This window comes from Aspergillus steynii (genome assembly GCF_002849105.1).
Source record: "Aspergillus steynii IBT 23096 chromosome Unknown P170scaffold_1, whole genome shotgun sequence".
Taxonomy (NCBI): Eukaryota; Fungi; Ascomycota; class Eurotiomycetes; order Eurotiales; family Aspergillaceae; genus Aspergillus; species Aspergillus steynii.
In genome coordinates this window covers 6,155,646-6,171,512 of record NW_020194398.1, presented here as the reverse complement: position 1 = coordinate 6,171,512, position 15,867 = coordinate 6,155,646, and the positions used below count along the sequence as shown (strand labels likewise).

General features: G+C 51.4%; 6 protein-coding genes across 6 annotated transcripts; 1 reads left to right on the top strand and 5 right to left on the bottom strand.

Annotated features, from left to right (window-relative positions):
* Positions 1-295: 295 nt before the first annotated feature.
* P170DRAFT_461545 (uncharacterized protein) lies at positions 296-2,983 on the bottom strand (the record flags this gene model as incomplete). Its single annotated transcript, XM_024852045.1, has 2 exons — positions 296-307; positions 452-2,983. The coding sequence occupies 2 exons, from the start codon at positions 2,981-2,983 to the stop codon at positions 296-298; spliced, it is 2,544 nt and encodes an 847-aa protein (XP_024711057.1).
* A 907-nt stretch (positions 2,984-3,890) lies between these two features.
* On the bottom strand, positions 3,891-5,706 carry P170DRAFT_375759 (sugar porter family MFS transporter). Its single transcript, XM_024845332.1, has 5 exons — positions 5,540-5,706; positions 5,445-5,486; positions 5,341-5,390; positions 5,019-5,277; positions 3,891-4,967 (listed from the first exon to the last, which is right to left on the bottom strand). Exons 1-5 carry the CDS (start codon positions 5,686-5,688, stop codon positions 3,914-3,916), a joined length of 1,554 nt encoding a protein of 517 aa, XP_024711056.1. The 5' UTR covers positions 5,689-5,706; the 3' UTR covers positions 3,891-3,913.
* Positions 5,707-6,571: 865 nt separating this feature from the next.
* Positions 6,572-8,352, bottom strand: P170DRAFT_506282 (uncharacterized protein; the record flags this gene model as incomplete). Its single annotated transcript, XM_024854378.1, has 2 exons — positions 6,572-6,727; positions 6,787-8,352. 2 exons carry the CDS (start codon positions 8,350-8,352, stop codon positions 6,572-6,574), a joined length of 1,722 nt encoding a protein of 573 aa, XP_024711055.1.
* Positions 8,353-8,545: 193 nt separating this feature from the next.
* Positions 8,546-11,311, bottom strand: P170DRAFT_443472 (glycoside hydrolase family 3 protein; the record flags this gene model as incomplete). Its single annotated transcript, XM_024850549.1, has 5 exons — positions 8,546-9,247; positions 9,305-9,949; positions 10,010-11,002; positions 11,074-11,127; positions 11,186-11,311. 5 exons carry the CDS (start codon positions 11,309-11,311, stop codon positions 8,546-8,548), a joined length of 2,520 nt encoding a protein of 839 aa, XP_024711054.1.
* Positions 11,312-11,856: 545 nt separating this feature from the next.
* P170DRAFT_471151 (uncharacterized protein) lies at positions 11,857-12,189 on the top strand (the record flags this gene model as incomplete). Its single annotated transcript, XM_024852814.1, has 1 exon — positions 11,857-12,189. The coding sequence occupies one exon, from the start codon at positions 11,857-11,859 to the stop codon at positions 12,187-12,189; it is 333 nt and encodes a 110-aa protein (XP_024711053.1).
* A 2,473-nt stretch (positions 12,190-14,662) lies between these two features.
* P170DRAFT_471149 (uncharacterized protein) lies at positions 14,663-15,445 on the bottom strand (the record flags this gene model as incomplete). Its single annotated transcript, XM_024852813.1, has 1 exon — positions 14,663-15,445. One exon carries the CDS (start codon positions 15,443-15,445, stop codon positions 14,663-14,665), a length of 783 nt encoding a protein of 260 aa, XP_024711052.1.
* Positions 15,446-15,867: the final 422 nt, after the last annotated feature.

The following is a 15,867-nucleotide window of genomic DNA, read 5'->3' as shown; positions in this document are numbered from 1 at the left end:
GCCTGTCTGCCTGTCTGTCTGGTTTCTATGGCCTTTCGCCTACCTGATCCAGTTAGTCTGCAGTGGGCTTTAGCAGGTCAGCGGCCTTCGAGACCTTTCATCAATTCAAACACTCCATCAGTCAGTCATTTCAAATACTAGTTGAACACATTCACTTGTACAATCTATGGCACCTGCGGCATTTGTTTTATTATAGAGCCCACTAAAGTCCGCTGTCTCCCAGTGAAAAAAAGACGAGGCGATAGACTGATAGTTAAATTTTGATCGTGATCTATATGATCATAAATACTAAACACTACCTGGGAACCTACAGACAACAGTCACAAAGAGATGACTTCATCCAATTATCCTGAACCAAAACCGGTGGCCACGGTTCAGCCCGGTAGACGCACGAAAAGCGACGTTTTCCCGACCCAACCCTAGCGACATCCGGTTTGTCTGGAAGACTGACCTCAGCCGACGAGTTTGGCGGAATAACCAGCTCCAGCGTGAAGATCGCCCCCGTGATCTCCCATCGACACTCGACACGTCCGTACGGTCCATAGAACGCGCTCTCAGCATGCGTGATCATGCCTCCAGGCTGCGGCGCAACCCTTACTGTCCGCCAGCCGTCGACCGTGCTGATGCCGCCCACGGTCTCATGCAGCCAGCCAGCGATCGCCCCAAGCGCGTAGTGGTTGAAACTCGTCATACTCCCCGTATTCACCGTGCCGTCGGGGTGCATGCTGTCCCAGCGTTCCCACACCGTTGTCGCGCCCATGGTAACCGGGTACAGCCACGACGGGCAGTGCTTCTCCAGCAGCATTCGATAGGCCAGCGAGCCTTGCTTCGTGTCTGTCAGGGCCGGACAGATCAGCGCCGTGCCGACGAAGCCCGTGCCGATGTGGAATTTGGCTGCTCCGACGAGCTCGCTGAGTCGAGTGGCTGCGTTTGCGTAGGCGTTGGCATCGTCGGGGAGGAGAGCGAAGCGGATAGCGAGCGCATAGGCAGTCTGAGTGTCGCTGGCAAGGTATCCATGCGAACTGAGATACTTGCGTTGGAAGCGCGACGTGAGGTGACTCGCGTTTGACCTGTATCGAGACGCGTCGTCCATCCGGTTCAGCACCAAGGCGATCTTTGCCATTGTCCGTGTGATGTGCACGAGGTACGCATCGGCCACGAAGATGCCGTCGGTGCGTCCGTATCCTGCGTCGTCGGGGGGAGCGTTGGGATCGAGCCAGTCGCCCAGCTGCCAGACATTGCGAGTCCAGAGACCGTCGTCTCCGCGACGGATGGCCTTGTCAATCCATACTCGCATGCTCTCGTACTGGCGTCGCAGGATGTCCTCGTCACCTGACGCCAGATACAGGTCCCACGGGGTCAGAATCGCCGCGTCGTGCCAGACAGCCTGCGGCGTGGGCACGCATCGCCTCTCCCAGAGGATTTCCGGCACAACCAGACCTGGAATGCCATGCTCGGTGGAGAGCTGGTCTGCCGATAGATCTTCGAGCCAGTTGGACAGCATTCCCGTCGTGTCGAACAGGAACGATGCAGTGGGTGAGAAGACCTGGATATCGCCCGTCCATCCCAGTCGTTCATCGCGCTGTGGACAGTCCGTTGGGATGGAGAGAAAATTGCCGCGCATGCTCCAAACCACGTTTTCGTGCAGTTGATTGACCTGTCCGTCAGAGCAGGAGAACCAGCCCCGGCGTCTCATGTCCGTATGCATCACCAGTGCCGTGAAGTCGTCCACCGACGGCATCCCGGGCCATCCATCGACCTGCACAAAGCGGAATCCATGGAAGGTGAACTTCGGCTGCCACGAGATGAGCTTCTCCCCTGATGAAATGATCGTATCTGTGCATTTGGCCCGACGCAGCGGACGCATGGCGATCTCGCCATCTGCCAGTACCTCCGCATAGCGGAGGACGATCTCGTCTCCGGCTGGGACCTGCACCGCGCGGATCCGCAGCACGCCGACCAAATTCTGCCCAAAATCAACAATCGTCTTCCCCGATCGACTGGTGAGAATTTCCGTTGCCTTGACCTCCTGTGTGACTCGCACAGGCGGTGCATCGGAGGCAATCAGCGCCGCGGACGGCCACGGCAGAGGTTTGACGGCATACGAAGCAGCCTCTCGGTCCTGCTCCAGGCGCATATCAAATACCTCGCCATCATATATCTCGCTCTTCACAATCGCACTTGGCCTGCATTTCCATTCCCCGTCCGTCCCCAGAGTCCACATCTCCCCTGACCCAAACGTCACCTCCAACTGCGCCAACACCCCTACCTCATCACCGTATATGAACCTCCGCCCTCCCCCAAACCCTAATCGCCCGGCATACCACCCCTCCGCCACCTCCAGCGAGATGGTACTCTCCTGGTTCAACATCCCAAGAACATCATAGCTCTGATACACAAGGCGATGATGATAACTCGTCCACCCCGGCGCCATGACATCCGTCCCCACTCGACACCCATTGATCCGGGCCTCGTACACTCCCAACGCCGTAACATACAGCCTCGCCTTCACGACATCGCGCATCTCGCCAGGCAAACGGAACCCTTTCTCAAAAATAACCGGCCGAAGACCCTCGCCTTCGACGGCGAACTTCTCCTCGGCGCCAATTACCCCCGCCGTCCAATCTGTCCGGCCCAAGAGCCCAGCCTCCACCGGACTCCAAGCAGACCAGCTTGTTACTTCCCCGATCTGCGAATACGAACGCACCCGGGTCTTTGCTGCGCCGCGCGAGTTCAGCGCTTGACCGGGCCAAGGAACGAGGACTGATTCGCGGCTTTCGACGTGGAAGATCTGGGTGGTGCTTCCTTCGGGGTGGAGTTCGATGTCGTATGCGCTTTGCTGCCAGCTCTCTGCTTCGGGGATCCCTTCAGAGAACGCGGCGGGTTGGAATGTCCAGGATATTCGAGGACGGGCATGGTCGATGCCGAAGCCAGAGGGATGGTGTTCGTAGGTTGGTGGTGAGAGGGTGGGCTGGGAAGTCATTGTTTCTGTTTCTTTTCTTTTGGAGGAGGTTTGTTCGGGGAATGAATATCGAGATCTAAACGTCGCATGGAGAAAGGGTGTCTTGCATGCGTAGTAGTCTCAGACACCGCTGGATCTGTACTAAACCATCGTTTCAACAAGATCACATAGACGCACGTAGGCAGAGAGAATAGCCATCGGGATATCTTCGTCCGAAGCATATACCATCCCCAGTCCTCCCGAGAACTCCGCATACACGAGAAATACCCCGGAGTAACCAACCCCAGAAACCCCACGAGAGGGACTCGGAAGGGTGAATTCTCCACGGAGGGCTCGCATATCCTTCCCTCCCCGCCGATCACGACCGGGACTCGCATTTCTCCGATTCGCCAAAGCGCCTGAAACAATGTTGGCACTAACCAATGAGTCGCCACCCGCGAGGACTAGTGGAATCAGGTCGCGTATACTAGTGGCCATGGAACCCTGACGCAGCATGCAGCTGGGCTAACCACATATGTTGAAGGATCCGACACGCTCTAGGAGGAACCGGAGAAGGATACGAGGCGTGGTTCTACGGAGTATATTAGTGCGATCGTCGTGGCCTACGCGTTGAAACTGTATGGAGACATGGTGATGGAGAAGGAGGGCTTGCTGTGTGTTTGAAAACGGTTATCTCTCTCTATGTATGAGTGTATAGCTGGGTGGGAATGGCAAGAGCCAGATAGATCAATGAGTTCGAATACCAGCAGTAGTTGGTTGTTTTCGCGTTTCTCAATGATTCAGATATGCGCCTCTATTTATTTTTTGACTTTCTTCATTGAGCCTCGGAAAATAGACGGAATTCCATTCAAAGCATAAAAGTAACATAGCCCTGATTTAAGGCAATGGCTATGCTTTATAGAAAGAAAACACCCCAACGATACATTTAACGCGATAGCCTCCATCTTCCTCTCACCCCTGCGCCCGAGACTCAGCTTGATCCGACTTATCCACATGCATCGTATGCATGACCGTGTGCAAGCTCTTCTTCTCTAAGCTCTTCTTAACCGGGTTCCGCGCCTCAAACACCTCGTTCAGCTCCTCCAGCGTACGACCCTTCGTTTCAGGCCAGAAGAAGTAAATAATTACCATCTCAAAGACATCCCAGCCGATAAACACGATGTAGAAGTAGTACTTGAGATGCTCAAACGCCGGCCCGGACGCATACTGGATGACTGTGCTGGAAGCGGAGATAAGCAACAAGGCAAAAGACTTGCCCTTGGCGCGGGCATTGGTCTCCAGCACCTCGACAATATAGACAGGTGTGATGGGCGTCCAGCCCACCGCGTACGCGATACCGAAGAGGTAGATGAATGCGATGGTGGAGTTGGCCGCCGTGCTATTGGATGGGTTCTCGGCGGCCAGTTTGGAGGTTGGGGTGAGGATGCCGAAGGCGACGATCATGAAGACCAGCGAGTAGAGGAGTAAAGGGCGACGACCGGCCATGTCCATGAGACGGGCGCCGACGAGCGAGGCCACGAAGCAGAGTGGAGGGTAGATGCCATTGAGGAGCAGCTTGCGGCTCTCGCTGGTGATGCCTGCGTTCTGCAGCATCACGGGGAGATAGTAGCTGGTGACGGAGTTTCCTGACCACTGGCCGAAGAAGCCCATGGAGACGACACAAATGAGACGGCGGCGGGCTGACCGCGTCTTCCAGAGAGCACTGTAGTCCCACCATCGCTTATCCGTAGAGCTCACGGAGATCTGGTTCTCCATTTCTCGCATCTGGAATTGCACCAAGGGGTGGTCAGGGTCTCCTTCGCCGTGGTATCGAGTCAAGACTTTGCGCGCAGCGGAGATCTTCCCGTTCGCCACCAGCCAGCGAGGGGACTCGGGGAGAAACCAGATGAAGCAGACTACGATGCCTGATGCAATTAATTGGCAGTATAGTGGGATGCGCCATCCCCCGGGGCCGGCATCTTTGGCTCCGTAGATCACCCAGGCCGCTAAGATCGAGCCGATATGCCTTGTAATCTTGTTAAATCCACATCCGGAAATCCAAAGGTCCCTGACTTACCAAAAGCTGTTGTACATTCCCATCAAAGTGCCACGCCAGACGGGATGGGCCAGTTCGCTGACATAGACCGGCGCCGTGACGTTGCAGAAACAGACCCCAAACCCTAGCACGAAACGTCCCCCGAGGAACATTCCATGGTTTTTCGATGCGCCAGTCACGCAGGCTCCCAGTATGACGATGAGGGAGCCAACGAAGAGAGCAGAACGTCGGCCGAGCCAGTCATTCAACGGGCCCACGAAGGGCACGGCAGCAATGGAACCTGGACAAGATGCTGGTTAGAGTGACTCTTCCTCGCACACGGCTTAGGCAGGAACTTGAATACCAATTCCGTATATCGCAAATACAAATCCGGTACTCGATGACGCAGATTTCCTGGCGGCCTAATGAGCATCCAGAGACAGTAGAGGGGACCGGAGTCGCACACACATGTTAAAGTAATTCAGATAAGACTCCATGGCATTCAGGCCGCTTGAACATATCAGCACCAACAAACAAAGATATGTATGTACGATATCACTAACCCCATAACCGAGCCATCATAGCCATTGATTGTGGCACAGAAGAAGCCCACAAGAAGGACACCGTAGAGACGAAGCATGGACCAGGTCCAAGGGCTATATTTCCCGTTGGTCACCACATCTGCAAGCTCTGAAGCTTGATCAGGAGTCATTTGTTGGCTTGAATCTTCGACATGCTGACCCATAGATTGGGTTTTATCTGGAGATGCCATTTTTGAAGAAGTCGTTCAAAAAGCAGGCTATATAAGGCCAGACGGGACAGAGGTGGGTGCGCAAGAAATGGTGAATGTCTCGCGGGTAAAAGTCCATATATATATCGTGCGCCTGACTTGCTGGCCAGTACTTATACTGACTGATTCTGAATGAAGCCGACGAAGTGAAAGAAAGAGGCAATTCAAACGCCGATAAAACCACCAATGTCAAATGAAGTCCGAACGAGACGAAGTGGAAGCAGCTCCATTGGGTTAACGGTGGCTATCAACAACAAGCCATTCACCAACCCCAGATTGCTCCATCGTATGATAGTGAGCCTAGTCCGGATAGAACCATCGACTATCGATCTTCCCCACACCAAAAGAAGTGTGGGGTCTGCGAGAAACCTTGCGGCTGTTCCTTTTTCTCCGCGGTCTCTAAGAAGTGGATCCCAGTTTTCTTCCGTGGACAATTGTCGCTTCTGCCTCCCTGTCCTCGTTCTAGTGCGTCGGAGGGCCGAGTCAACAGGCCCATTCTGGCCAGCCGGAGCCCAGCAACAGCCTCCCCCCCCCCCCGACTTTATCTGGCACCTCCACTGTTCGCGGCAAAATTCGGTGAATCCACAAAAGTCTGATGCCTAGCGCCATACCAGCGCAGATTTCCACATTCGATCAAATCATGACAGAACACGAGAAGCACACGCGAGCGGCGGGTCAAAATCCCCCGATCATATGGTCCGAGCTTTGGAAACGGCCGAGGGAGAATATGACAGGACTGTAGATAGCTATGAACCGATGCCAGTCAATTTAAGGCATGGTTAATTAAGAATTTAATTTCAGCGAGTCAACAGGTCAACTCTTCGGACGCCTTGGAGTTTAATCTGGCTAAAGAATCTAAGATCCGCTCAAAGTACGAGTTGGCGCGTTTCTTAATGATATCGTTATCGACGTTCTGTATCAATGCCAGAAGGATCGTGCCGACTCGACGGATTCTTTCGACCTGGATATTGAGATGAAATCAGTGACAGATGTTCCGACATCTAAAAGAGGTAAACTAACGCTAGGTTCCCCTTTGATTTGATGATACGCAAAAGGGATATCATCAAATGTCTGCAGAAAGTCCTGGATCATCTCCGCCTGCTTCATGGCCCACGCGAGAGGCTGCTCAGAAAGTCCCATAATACTGCAGAGACCGCTATCAATGCATTCCCGTAGGATGACAAGTCGAAGACAAGAAAAGGTCATGGTCAAAGTACATCGCTGCATCCAGAAGGATCTCTTTTGAAAGGATACCGCATCATTGTCTTCGGGGTTGGAGACTAGACTGGAGATCTGCAGCCAGGAGGGCAAAGCATCTAGAACCCCCACGAAATCGAGGTACGATTGGGCGATGCAGGATTTGCGACCCCAGCTATCTTCATTATCTTTGTTAAAGGTCTTTATGTCCCGGAGGAGGCTACTAGCCGAAGACCAGAGCCTTGGAAGTAGGTGAAAGCCTGCCAGAAGGCGTTCCTCGTAAGGCTTCTCGTACCGGGGATTATTGGGGTCGAGAAGCGGCGTGAAGGGCTCGCCCAGAGGATGTAGAGTCATGCAATCAGAGAATAGATCCGGATGTAGAATGCAGGGTCGGGTCCCGAGACTTAAGCCCGCGTTGTCGGCGGAATAAAGGTTCCAGAAATTCAGTCGAAGAAGTTGAGACTCAACGGCGTCATCCCGCAGAATGGAATCTTCGCTGTAGAGATGCATGGACTGGGCTAGAAGCGTCGCTTGCCCGACCACGTGAAACGCAGCGTTCTTTTTGCCCGTGGTATGCTGCATGGCGGTGGATTGAAGGCATCGGATGGCCAAGGATGAAGAATTTGGATGCTCCAGGTCGTAGTCCTCGTAGAGCTTCAACATCTCGCGCGAGGCGCGCAGGAATGGCCTGTCAAGAATAGGGCCATGCGGCTGAAGAGAAGCCGGCATCACCGATGAAACAGAGGCACATAGTGCCGTGATGAAGGTAAAAGATCTCATGGAAGCGACCCGTTGGTCCTCTCTACTAGCCTCAAAGAGACTTGGGGAGGGCACCCCGGAGAAGAAATTCAAGGCATAGCTGCGGAGACTAGCCTCGTGGATGATGGGGGCGGTAGCGAAGGTATACTGCATGTAGAGGTCAATGCAGGAATTGGCGACCTCTACTATCGGCAGAGACGGGAGCTTGTCTTTGATTGACTGCAGAAGACTATCCAGAACCGCATAAGCAGCGTGCGGCGGGTATACAATCGGAATGACTTCTGTCGGGGCGATCAACGTGATTGCAGGAGTCGATTGCCATGGCTGCAGAGGACCAAATCCCTCAACTAATGGTGAGCTGTGCTCCGATTGAAACTCCGCAAGAGGTTCCGGAACGGGTTGATGAATCTCTTGCTGCGTCTCTGGGGACGATGCCTGTGGGACGAGACATTGGGCCTTCCTTTGCCGAAAGCCTCGGGGACCGCGTCGTTTGGGGACACTGGTGTAATGGCAGGCAAGATGAGATATGCGGCAGGTGGCGCAAGGATTAGCCGAGTCGCATTTGACCTTTCTTTTTTTGCAGTTGTCACAGGCTCGGATGACTAGGGACGATCGCGATGAAGATGCCATGGTGTCCGATAGGGTGATGATCGAGGGAGAAAAGTCCCCGTGGAGAAAAGAGAGAAAATCCCGCGGGGGAAGTGCGGGGGGACACGCCCCGTCTTTAGCTAGAAGACTGCATGGTCGAACTATACGAGTGGAGAATAACCACGAACGACATTTTGTAATTGCACTATGGAAGATAGTCTTCTCAAATCCGTCTCTATAATCCCGACCACATAAATGTCTCCGGGAGACAGCACACGCCGCGCAACACCTCATCCTTGGGATCCGCACTTGTCGCAATGATCACCTCGAACTCCCCAGCCTCGGCCCTCCATTGCGAGTACTCCTCGGACCAGAAAGAGATGGCATACTTATCCAGCTTGACGTGGCACCTTAGCTTCTGGCCCGTCGCAATATGCATCTTTTGGAATACCTTGAGCTCCTTCCGGGGTCTTTGCAGAGAACACTCCACGTCGGAAACGTAAGCTTGAACCACCTCGGCTCCGTCACACTGCCCAATGTTCTCAACGTCCACCGAGATCTCGATCTCTCGGTCTCCAGTGGTGGGGAACTTCTCGGGCACGATGAGGTTGGAATAGCGGAATTGGGTGTAGGACAGGCCGTATCCAAAGTAGAACAACGGCGGGCACTTGAGCTTCTCGTAGTACCGATACCCGACAAAGACTCCCTCCCCGTAAACAATTTGTCGATCAACCTTTCCGAAGTTCAGAAAAGCTGGAGTGTCTTCAAGTCGCCGGGGGAAAGTCAGTGAGAGCCGTCCGGCAGGGTTGACTTTGCCCCAGAGGACATCAGCAATCCCATGACCCGTTTCTTGCCCTCCGTACCAGGCGTAGACGAGAGTATCGACCTTTTGGATCCATGGCATCTCAATGGGCATTCCAGCTTGGATAATAACCACCTGTGTTATCGTTAATGAATACGGGCAGGCCCAGATCAGTGTTTTAGATGGACTTACCGTATTGGAGTTCGCTTCGCAGACTCGCGTGATCATTTCATTCTCTCGACCAGGCAATAATAGACTTGTCCGATCAGAAGCCTCGTACTCGTAGTCGGTGCTAAGACCGGTCATCAAAATAGGGATGTCGACCTCCTGCGCGAGACGCACGGCATCGTTGATCGCTTGGTCTTCATCCCGCAGCTCTTGCCCACCGAGGCGCACGCCGCCTGGCGAACGAGGCCCAACCGTAGGATGGATGACCTCGTTGGTCATGACGATCTGGATATCATATTTCTGGCCCTTCACGATGTCTAGCTCGAAATGGCGCTCCATGGAGAGTTTGTTGAAGCATGGGGTATCGTCGGTCTTGAGTGGATGGCTGGTCCAGAGGTCGACGACTTCTTGTCCATCAATTAGTAGTCTAGCCTTACCACAGACGCTTAGTGCAAATCGATATTTGCAAGTCTTGAATGCGTGGAATCTTGTCTGAACCCGGATAAAATGGGTATCGGGTACGGCGGGAATGTTCATCTGACTGAAGTACATGCTAGTATTTCGGGTCGTGGTTGTATGTAGACATTCGGCCATGGGATACGTGGAGGGGTCTTCTGCGAACCATTGAAGAAGAAGACCAGGCTCCTCGGACTCAGGCAGGAAAAGCCCCTGTTATATCAGGGGTGTCCATCTCCGAGCTAGGAGAGGTTATTAACCAGCACTGATGACTCCCTGTGATAAAGACTCACTGTAGCAGCCGGGCTCGTATCGGAAATTCTCTCCGATCACTTCGACACACGCATCCAAGGGAGAACTGACGTAGAAGGGGGTTGCTTCTGAGCTTCCCCCACCCCCGGTGGCGGGATTCTCAAAATGCTCTCCGATTAGACCGTAGGTGATACTGGCATCCGGTCTAAGAGGGAGAACATTGGACTCATTTTTGAGCAGAACAACCGAGGCACTAGCCAGGTTCCGAGTCAGTTCTCGACTTTGCGGGGTGTCGCCATTGTTTTCATTCGTCTCGATAGCATTCTGAGTCCAAGAATCGCGCGTGCGGCGGATAAGCTTCAGCAGGTTCTTCACTGCCGAGTCAACGGCCTGCGTCGAGACTTTGCGGCATTCGACCGCCGCAATGAGCTGTTTGCCTCTCCAGATAGATGGACCGGGCATCTCCAGGTCAAGGCCTGCGTTGATGGCTTCGGATGTGCTATAAGTACCCCACCAATCGCTCATGACCAGCCCGTCAAACTGCCACTCTTTGCGTAAGATCTGTTCAATCAGGAAGGGATCCTCGCTGACATGAAGTCCATTTATTCGTTGATACGCAGTCATGAAAGACCACGGCTTGGACCGCATGGCAATCTGGAACGGCAGGAGATGGATTTCTCGTAGAGTACGCTGTGTCATATGCACATCGTCTTCTGTTGATCTAGAGGACTGGTCGTGCGCTGCATAGTGTTTGATGCACGCGGCCACCTGACGATCTTGAAGCCCGTTGATGAGATTAGCAGCCAACGTCCCACTGAGCACTGGATCTTCAGCAAAAGCCTCGAACCCTCGACCGATCAGTGGGGATCGCTGGATGCATACGGTAGGGGCCAAGGCAACGTGTACTTCTTTGCGCCGGCCTTCGTCACCAAGTAGGCTTCCGGCCCGATGCAGCAGGTCGATGTCGAAGGTTGCACCCAATGCGGTGGCACATGGTAGTTGGTAGCCTGGTGGCTATAGTCTCCATTAGCCTTCATGTGCTCGATCCATGATAAATTGATGATTTGAAAGAGTAAAGAGCCTACCGGGTTAAAGAAGCGCCCACCACCTCCGCGCAATCCATGCGGGCCGTCAGAAGTCTGCTTAAAGTTAATCCTCATTCCATCTCGCCGGGGGGGTCCAGCAGGGTCGACTCACTTGTAGACTTGGAATATCCAGCCGACTGAGGGAGTTGGTTCGACAAGCCCCAGCACCGGATAATAAGCTGACCTTCTCAGCCAAGCTGAGCTGCGCAATGATCTTATCAAAGTTGTCGGAAGTCATGATCGGGGATAAAACTTTCAGGTGATTCCTGGTCATCGACTCAGACGAGATTAGCCTCCTTTTATGCGTAGCCCCTTTCGCACTAAGACTGCCATCGGTCATGTTCCGCGGCGAGTTTGAGGACATCTTAGGGCTGGACTTAGCGCTAATGGTCGGGTTTCTCCACGGGGAATTGGACCTCGTTTCAAGATAGGCTCGGAATTTTGTCATCCGTCTCTTGAATATTGCCGCCTTCTTAACCAGGCGGCACACAAACCACCATGGAACCGCCGGTTGAGATCGAATTGTGGATCGAAATTCTCCGGACCTAGGCCGCGGGGAGCGAGAAACAGACCCTACCACGCATAGCGGAACGCCTCGACGGGTATGTCGCAGTGACCGACGCCCCCGGGTCCCAGTTCGTCCCGGAGCTCCTGCAACTCTATCCCGACGCCATGATCATTTGCACCGTGCGAGACCCCGCCGCTTGGGTGAAGAGCCACAGTCAGGTGGCCAGTTTGTCGACGCTGTGATTCCTGCGCGCCGTCCTGCTCCCCTTGCCTGGGATGCGCCATTTCGTGAACTATATCAACCTGCTACAGACGCAGTGGGACAAGGTGTATGGAAAGGGCCGATCCAGCGACTATATCTATCATCGACATATTGAGTGGCTGAAAGAGGTCGTTCCGGCCGATCGGTCGCTGTTCTTTGACGTTAAGGAGGGCTGGGGACCCCTGTGCAAGGCGCTGGGGAAGGAGGTGCCTGATATCCCGTTTCCGCGTATCAACGGCTCGGAGGCTATTGATCGCACGGCGCAATATCATATTAAGCGGGGACTGGTGCGCTGGGCAGGAGTTGTTGCCCTGGTGGCTATCGCGGCCGTCTGGTTTACGCGGTAGAGGGGAGCCGATGGTGTTGGATTTGGGGCTTCTTCTTTTGTGGTTCCGTTGTGTTGTTCTGTCAGGCTTGTGGAATAGGAACAGTGGAGGAGAAGGAGACTCTGATAGATGTGATTATTGGACCTCTGAGATTTCTTTACTTAAGATGAATAATTGTTATCACTACTTTATTATTGATTTACCCAGCTCGTGATTGGTAGCCCTAAATCCATCATTCCCATATATAACCTGCAGTATACAGTGAAATGGGCAGTTTGCCTTTGATTATTCTCAAATGGTTAATTATTACTACGAATTTCTATATTAGTCTAATAAAAATAGGGCACCCCTAAAGCCTATGTCAATATTATAGGCGGTTTTTTCGGAATGTTTATCTTCTCGGCTGAGTGTCGTGTTATTCTAAGCTGACCACGAGGAAATTAAGTTAAAAGTCTGCTTCAGCTCGAATATCCTTTAAATTACCTTAACGAAGTATAATTATATATCTATTTTTCTCTCTAGATCTCTTAAACTAACTATTTTGCCCTATATTCTAACACAGTCTTTCTTATGCTCTTCCTTTTTCCAGTGCCAGATTTTTATTTAACAGTTATCGCCCAAGTTTCCTTTTATAAGGTAGAATATTAGGAAAAATTACATTAGAAAAGTAGAAATATATACTTAGTTATGAGACTGAAAAGTGCCGATGTTCCCTTTCTTTTTTGTTCTGCTTATCATAAAACTAGTGAGCTTTTATGCTTGCCTTACGGAATGGAAATACTGGCTATTGGCTTTGCTCAGTGCTTAGGAAGAATCTTTTAATCTTGTATATTTGATGATTTGATTCAAATACGTTTACTATTACTTGGACTATTCTTACATTAATACTGCCTACATATATCTGTCGTTTGATTTGAGACTCAAAAATTAGCCAGAATTTTTTAATAATATCTGTAAGCAAGAGTTGAATGCTCAACATATTAGAGTAACTAGAGGAAAAAGCAAGTTGTTAAGCAGAAAGGTAGTAGCTGTATGCCCCGGAACTGCATAAGGTAATATTTCAGCACCTCAAGTAGCCCGAAATAAAATAATCCCCCGGTTTTCACTGAGTGCTCAGTAGCAGCCTGAAAGGCGCCCTTACATCGTCCATTCTACCGAAATCATCTTTGGACCATAGTTGTGAGTCGTGTTATCCTGATCCGTCTCAGTCGGGCGTTCATCCTCAGGAAATAGCTTCACGTATTTTGATTCGATCCAGACCCAATATGTAGCGGGGCCTGCAAGATCCAAGGGTCTATGATGCCACAGCCTGACGAAATTATGCTCCGTTTCGACATTAATGACGAAATCATATGTCTTCAACCACATCTCGATATCAGCTTTCTGCCTGAGTTGCTCTCCTAAGCTGAGTCTTCCCAGGAGTCCTGTATCGGCGAAGAACAACAGGGGGTGTATGCCAGGCGTTAGGGCTCCAGACTCCATCAGATTATCCAAATCCCGGATGCGGATATAATCCCGGTGTGGATTCCATCTCGCATGCGTATGATTCATGGGAGAGAACTCAGTGTGGGGTCGGTAGTTGAATTAAAACAAACGAACAAGCGACGTGGGCGGTTGTTGGAGAAGCATTCTTCTCCAGCTTGCATACGGGCGTAGGTATGCTATTTCTCTCTTGGTAGATGCAATCTTTGGCAGCCCCGCTATATGGTTCCCGGATCTGTAACGCGTGTCCAAGTATTTGCGAAGAAACTCGTGCCATATGCGGTCCATGAGCAGCGGGTTCTTTATGCTTTGCTGCCCTAGCGTTAGATTTGCACATGGAATAAAAAACAGTGCCTGTTGGATCCTTTCGGGGTTTTCAATAACAATGCTCCAGAGACCACAAACTCGATTAGATATCAGTAAGGTGAGCATATCTAACCGCAAAAGAATCATTTCAAGAATCTCTGGGATACGAAAGATGCTATGTGTCTCTGGCTTTGCAATGATTCTCAAGCTCAGGACTGACAAGTATTTTCTCGTACGCCTGGAGACGCTCCATGGCTTTAAGACCGGCATAGCTGAAAATATAAGCGGGAACTTAATAAGCAAATATAAACTAATTTAGGCCTTGCAGTGTAATATCTGTGAGACTTGTTGATTTATTAGCTTCTGAGAAAGGGACAAAAGTAGTATTGTGGATATTATTTATGGGAAGAGGGTGGTAGGAAAGGAAGTCAAGAGATCAGTCGGAATTATTATGCTTTCGGAAAAGCATCACCTTGACATATGATATTAATATTAATAACAGGCGTGTGTTGCATCCCGCCGTCTATGTTGCAGGCAGGCTTTTAGGTTTAGAAAGACTAATTATTTTTCCGTCTTTTAGGAGTACAGCCAAGAACAAGAGCTTTCCTTTTAGATTATTCCATTATAGCTAGGCTTCCTGGAGTTTGATATTGTTGATGGTTTGTTATTACTATCTTTGAGGGACGGACTCAATCCCTTTCGGCTGTCAAGCTTGCTTCTCCTGCGTCTCTTTCGCTCTGATTATTCCCTTGTCATCGATAACCGCTGCTATCGCATCAAGTTCTTCCGCTGTCAGCATCTTGGGGGCCTTCTTCTGGTCGGTGGCTCTTTTAATGTCGACCGGAAACCAGACTATACTCGCGGATTGTCCTTGCTTCCTGTTCTTGGCACGAGCGTAAACTTCCATGTTGATCCTTTTCCTCCAGGTATCCCACGAGTCAGCTTTCCCAGCCATAGCTGAACAGGTCTTTGCATGGTGCCTGCCCGAGCCTAGTCCCTGAAGCAGCGCCATTGTCTCCGCTCCAAATCTTGCCTCGACACGAGCCCAGCATCCTGGTATGTCTTTCTGGTAGTCCCTGCCTTTGCGTTCGACTTCACCCAGAGACTGCCATGTTTCTTCATCCCGGTTCGCCTTATTCTTGGAGTATGCTTCTCGGCCTTTCAGAAATTCAATCACCCGGTTGTGGCATTCCAGCTCGATTTTCTGTTTGAAATTTTGAGCGCTGGCCATAGTTTGAATTAAATTCCACTCATCCTTTTCATCCTTGCATTCGTCAAAAGTCTGCGCGGTGTCCTTGATGAGATCATCATTTCCACTGAGCTTCTGCTTCGCCCAGAGCTGAATATCTTGCAACATATCGCCAGTAAATAGCTTTTCAATCACACCGGGCATCTGGAACTCTTCCTCGGGTGCGTTTTTCTTTGACTTTTTCACGGCTTTTTTGCTCGAGGGCTCGGGGCCACCGGGTATGTTTCGTCTCTTAGGCATTTTTGGTACTCAGTGACACCCTTTGAGGCGGTATCGTTCTCCTTTAGTGTGTTTGTCACAGTGAGTGTCTTCTTTCTGAAAAGAACGAATGAAGTTGATGAGGTTTGTGGAAGGTTGGGTAGGTTGGGAGGTGTAGGATGAAAGGCAAGTGAGGTGAAGGACGAACTTGTTTGATTTCTCTAGGCCACTGCTTGAGACGTGGGCCTTCACTACTTGTCTTATTCACAAGTTGTTTTGCTTCACCATTTCTGCTTGATTAAATGTATCCTTTTTCTGTCTTCCTGACGGTCTACCAGTTTGAACTCTTATGAATATATGGTAGTATTGATTCCGCTCCTGAGGCAGCGCAACCCCGTCTGAGCACCCTGCCGAGTTGAGACTCAATAATTCTCTCTGTGCCTATCATTCCTCGGCGGTTCGAA

Excerpts from the sequence above, each read along its gene's own strand:
- P170DRAFT_375759 (XM_024845332.1), bottom strand. The coding sequence starts at position 5,688 with ATGACTCCTGATCAAGCTTCAGAGCTTGCAGATGTGGTGACCAACGGG. Across the intron at positions 5,487-5,539 it reads TATGATGGCTCGGTTATGGG|CGGCCTGAATGCCATGGAGT; the intron begins GTTAGTGATATC and ends GATATGTTCAAG. Across the intron at positions 5,278-5,340 it reads ATTTGCGATATACGGAATTG|GTTCCATTGCTGCCGTGCCC; the intron begins GTATTCAAGTTC and ends CATCTTGTCCAG.